Here is a 6,000-nt window from a genome sequence, read left to right as displayed (position 1 = left end):
CCCCTTCTCTGCCTGCCCCCCTCCCCCCACTGTAACCCCTTCTCTGCCTGCCCTCCCCCCCACTGTAACCCCTTCTCTGCCTGCCCCCCTGCCCCCACTGTAACCCCTTCTCTGCCTGCCCTCCCCCCCCCACTGTAACCCCTTCTCTGCCTGCCCTCCTCCCCCCACTGTAACCCCTTCTCTGCCTGCCCCCTCCCCCCACTGTAACCCCTTCTCTGCCTGCCCCCTCCCCCACTGTAACGCCTACTCTGCCTGCCCTCCCCCTGTAACCCCTTCTCTGCCTGCCCTCCCCCCACTGTAACCCCTTCTCTGCCTGCCCTCCCCCTGTAACCCCTTCTCTGCCTACCCCCCACTGTAACCCCTTCTCTGCCTGCCCTCCCCCCTGTAACCCCTTCTCTGCCTACCCCCCACTCTAACCCCTTCTCTGCCTACCCTCCCCACTGTAACCCCTTCTCTGCCTACCCCTTCACTGTAACCCCTTCTCTGCCTACCCTACCCACTGTAACCCCTTCTCTCCCTGCCCCCTCCCCCACTGTAACCCATTCTCTGCCTCCCCCCACTGTAACCCCTTCTCTGCCTACCCCCCCCACTGTAACCCCTTCTCTCCCTGCCCCTCTCCCCACACTGTAACCTTTTCTCCCCCTGCCCCCCCACTGTCGCCTTTTCTCCCCCTGCCCCCCCACACTGTAACCCTTTCTCCCCCTGTCCACCCACTGTAACCCTTTCTCACACTGCCCCCCACACTGTTACCAGTACACACACTCCCTCCCACACTGTCACCCTCACCTCCTGTCTCTGCGTGTCCTTTTGTGTCAGTGTGTGTGTGTATTTGTGTGTCTGTGTGTATCTGTGTACATGAGTGTCTGTGTATCTGTGTGTGGGAAACTAAGTGTCATTGTGTGTATCGCTGTGTCAATGTGTGTATTTGTGTGTCTGTGTGTGTGTGTATACACTGCACACATACTCCATACAAAAACCATGCTTACATTGAAACACACATTGTGTATATGTATATTTTATAAACACAATATACACACACTGCATCCACTACACACACACACACACACTGCAATCAAACGCAAACATTACATACAAATACACCCCTGCATTAAAACACTAAAATGATCTACAAACACCCCTTCATTCAAACACCAACACTACACACAAAAAGCACACCTGCATTTAAAGTCCTACACTACATATACAAACACCCCTGCATTCAGATGCAAACATTACAAACAAGTACACCACTACATTCCAATAGCAACAGTACATACAAATACACTCATACATGCACACATATACTTAATACAAAAACATGCTTACATTCAAACACTGCTCACAAATATAACCCTGCAATGATGTGCAAATGGTAGATCTCCATCTGGCATATTATTGTTGAAGTTCTCCGACAGATGGAGATCTACCTTTTGGCCACACTTTCGCTAGATGGGGGCCCAGAAAACATACTTGCACCACGGTCCTCTCTACATTAGTTCCACCACTAGGATAATCAACGTGAGGTGCCTGGATGAAAGAGCGGGACAACAAAATTTCTGATTCTGAGTTTGTGAGTAAGCAGTTGTATGTCTCTAAAACTGATTGCCATGATGTGTAAAGTTTATGCCTCTAAAACTGCCATGATATATCAAAATTATGCCTCTAAAACTGCCATGTTATGCCAATTTTATGCATCTAAAGCTGATTGCCATGGTGTGCCAATTTTATGCATCTGACTGTTTGCAATGGTGTGCCAATTGAATGCTTCTGAAACTGATTGCCATGATGTGCCACGTTTATGCATCTAAAAGTGATTGCTGATATGCCAGGTTTATGCATCTAAAGCTGATTGCCATGGTGTGCCAAGTTTATGTATTTAAAGCTGTCATGATGTTCCAATTGTATGCCTCTAAAACTGATTGCCATGATGTACCAATTTTAGGCATCTAAAACTGATTGCAATGGTATGCCAATTGTATGCATCTAAAGCGGATTGCCATGGTGTGCCAATTGTATGCATCTAAAGCGGATTTCCACGGTGTGCCAATTGTATGCTTCTGAAGCTGATTGCCATGATGTGCCAAGTTTATGCATCTAAAAGTGATTGCCATGATATGCCAAGTTTATGCATCTAAAGCTGATTGCCATGGTGTGCCAAGTTTATGTATTTGAAGCTGTCATGATGTTCCAATTGTATGCCTCTATAACTGATTGCCATGATGTACCACTTTTATGCATCTAAAAGTGATTGCAATGGTATGCCAATTGTATGCTTCTGAAGCTGATTGCCATGATGTGCCAAGTTTATGCATCTAAAAGTGATTGCCATGATATGCCAAGTTTATGCATCTAAAAGTGATTGCCATGATATGCCAAGTTTATGCATCTAAAAGTGATTGCCATGATATGCCAAGTGTATGCATCTAAAGCTGATTGCCATGGTGTGCCAATGGTATGCATCTGACTGTTTTCCATGGTGTGCCAATTGAATGCTTCTGAAGCTGATTGCCATGATGTGCCAAGTTTATGCATCTAAAAGTGATTGCCATGATATGCCAATTTTATGCATCTAAAGCTGATTGCCATGGTGTGCCAATTGAATGCTTCTGAAGCTGATTGCCATGGTGTGCCAAGTTTATGTATTTAAAGCTGTCATGATGTTCCAATTGTATGCCTCTAAAACTGATTGCAATGATGTACCAATTTTATGCATCTAAAACTGATTGCAATGGTATGCCAATTGTATGCATCTTAAGCGGATTGCCATGGTGTGCCAATTGTATGCATCTAAAGCGGATTGCCATGGTGTGCCAATTGTATGCATCTAAAGCTGATTGCCATGGTGTGCCAATTGTATGCATCTGAAGCTGATTGCCATGATGTACCAAGTTTATGCATCTAAAAGTGATTGCCATGATATGCCAATTTTATGCATCTAAAGCGGTTTGCCATGGTGTGCCAATTGTATGCATCTAAAGCAGATTGCTATAGTTTGCCAATTGTATGCCTCTAAAGCGGTTTGCCATGGTGTGCCAATTGTATGCATCTAAAGCGGATTGCTATAGTTTGCCAATTGTATGCCTCTAAAGCGGTTTGCCATGGTGTGCCAATTGTATGCCTCTAAAGCGGTTTGCCATGGTGTTCACTTTTTAAAATACACATTAAAAGCAAGTGGGTCTCGAAAAATTACCATTTTGAAAAGTGGGTCTCGGCCCATAAAAGTTTGGGAAGCCCTGCTTTAGAGGAAAAGTTATTCTGGATAAACTGGAATTTTAAATGTATTTAATAATGTTAAGGGTTATAACCATAGACACTGACCTAAAATTACTTACTTATATATCTTAGTCTAGAAAATTTGTAATATATACATTTTGGCATGTATTTTCTCTCTTCTTTTTTCACCCTACCGCCAATCAGGGGCAGATTAATAACGTTGAGGCACATATTATACACATATATGTACATTGAGGCACACGTAAGTCTCAAACATTTTATAATATATCACTGCACATTTATTAATATTTTTGTATTTCATAAGCAAATCACTAGAACAAATATTGTTCATATAACATAAACATTATATTACACTAATATTTTATTGGTGATGTACACTAATGTGTATTTACATATAATTGAATTGATATATGTCTGCACTTGTATAGATATTCTTCCTTTTGAGCATACACACAGTTTTTTTATTCTATGTTCTTTTTTTATCTTTAATCATTAGTTATTAGCTAGCAACACAATCGTCCCTTGAATATGAATAGTGAATGTAGTTGAGATTTAGAGATGAATAGTAATATTTATTTTGCTAGTGCTTGAATCCATTGGGATGCTCGGCGAGCACCACGGTCGGAACCGCATAAACCGCAATCACCGAGGGGCTGGCTCTGTATTAGAAGGGAGAGTTCTCCTGACGGTGGCTGGAAACATAGTAGCAACCTTAGCTGATTACATCAGCGGTTGCTAAGTTACTATGACGCTACCAGACCAGAGACCCGGCCTCCCGATCATGTGACACGGAAGTCCATACCGGCGCTAGACATGCGCAATAGGACGGAGTGCACGCCGAGCATCGGAGCGAATGGAATACAGCTGATAAGGTCAGTGCTTATTGGTTAATGTGATTTATTTGTCCTATATATGTTTGTTTTATGCTATGTAAAATGTCTTTGGTGTCCTGATGAAAGCTCCGATCGGGAGCTGAAACGTCGACCTGACTACCTTCACCTAAAATAAACTGGATGAAAGAAGCCCATGAGTGCCGGTAATTTTTTGATTTTTTATGAATTTGGGACTTGGCACCTGGCAGTATTACTATTTAGAGTTGGAGTGCAAGAGTTTTTCCTATTTGCTTATATATATATATATATATATATATATATATATATATATATATATATATATACACACACACACTACATAGCACAATGACTTATAGGGCTGGCATAGAGTTTTTTCCAGGGCTGCTCCGTATCCCCAGTCCGGCCCTGAATACAATAATCAAGCAATAAGAAAATATATAATTTCTCTAACATTTGTTGGACATATAATGGCACGAGCAATCAATACATAGAAAGATAGGAGGCTCTTACTTTCAGTATTATAGCAGTATGTATGAAAAAGGAATATAATATTAACAGTGTTGTTTTTTTTTTTTAAGCATATTGTGCCTATTTATAATTAATGAGGCATGAACAACGGAAAGCCTGCTATGAAGCACAACAGGAGGAAGTATTATTTTAATAATATTTTAATACTGCGGTCCCTTGTGATGTTAAACAATATAATTTAGCTGTAATACTATTTTACATGATACACAGTGAAACAGTGCTTCTAAATTACTATGCCAGATAGAATATATAATATTTACAGAATATTTCAAATGGAATGCTACTAATTGATCAGCAGAGGGGGCCTTTTGGCAAGAAAAAAATAAAAAAAGAGGACTAGTATTAAGTTATGCACGCCTCTTCCTGCAAACCCCACTCCCAGCTGAGCACTTTGTATTGCTCAGGAAAAGGAGGAGACTTCGGGGTGCAGGCAGGAAAGATCGTTATCCTCTTGTCCAAAGCTGTGAACGTTTTTGACATGCAGAGCTCTGTTGGACCGGGTGATAGTCTGATCCATTCTAGGGTTGCATTCGAATGTTATCCAAAGGATTTCATTTGAAAGGTGGATAGAGCAGGTCTATTAAACTGTGGTGTTTTATTGTGGGTGGCCTCTTAATTCACGACTCCTTTTTCTTCTATCGAGCATATCTCGGTGAACTACTATTTGGCGGATTAGGAGAATGGTTGCCGGTGGTGGGGGAAGGTACTGAACTAATGACTGGGAAGAGGTAACAAACTACTAGTGAGAAGTGAATGACTGGGGACCTGGATTTTGAAAGATCATTGAGATTTTGTGGAGAGCTGTAGAGCAGGTGGTTCTGGAAGAGGACAACCGGAGGCTCTGCTGGAGACCTGTTCGGTACAGCTGGCGGTTCCATACTTCAGTTCTTGCTAAATGCAACGCCCCTTGTGGAGACGGTGAAGCCCAGAGGAGGAGGAGGATGGATAGGCGTTAAAGAAGCATGGTTTCCACTGGGATCAGCAGCCCCGTAAAAGGCTTTCTCCTGCTAGCTGTGTCACTGGGACTGGCAGGTTTGTTGATGACATGTACCTGGGTCAGTTTCAGGGCGCGGACATTCGACTAGTGATTTAACAATGTCATGTAATGTCGATTTACTATATAAGGCAGAAAGATTGCAGTAGTTGGTTGGGTATATGCTGATATAATCAGATAATGTACTGTTAATTATTTCGGTCACAAGTAGGTTATGAATTTGATTGTGTTTTATGAGCTTTTCGAATAGTGGTCTTCTGTAGTTGGAGACGCAATTGTTGGCAAATGTTGGTGATGATGGTGTTAATCTGATGTGAATAAACAATGTTCTTTGAATGGAATATCGACCCACGAGAGTGGCTGAGGGACAGAAAGACACGAGTGATAGCA

The 6,000-nt window shown here is 42.2% G+C and overlaps 1 protein-coding gene across 1 annotated transcript in view; it reads left to right on the top strand.

Moving 5' to 3' along the window:
- The first annotated feature begins 5,038 nt into the window (after positions 1 to 5,038).
- TYRO3 (TYRO3 protein tyrosine kinase) overlaps positions 5,039 to 6,000 on the top strand; it is a 926,976-nt gene continuing 926,014 nt past the window's right edge. The window contains exon 1 of the mRNA XM_063440254.1: positions 5,039 to 5,648. Coding sequence (XP_063296324.1) covers positions 5,579 to 5,648 — 70 coding nt within the window. The 5' untranslated portion in view covers positions 5,039 to 5,578. The remainder of the gene's footprint in view (positions 5,649 to 6,000) is intronic.

This window comes from Pelobates fuscus, chromosome 13 (genome assembly GCF_036172605.1).
Source record: "Pelobates fuscus isolate aPelFus1 chromosome 13, aPelFus1.pri, whole genome shotgun sequence".
Lineage (NCBI taxonomy): Eukaryota > Metazoa > Chordata > Amphibia > Anura > Pelobatidae > Pelobates > Pelobates fuscus.
Note: the sequence above shows the minus strand (reverse complement) of the source record. Positions and strands in the feature narration are given on the sequence as shown.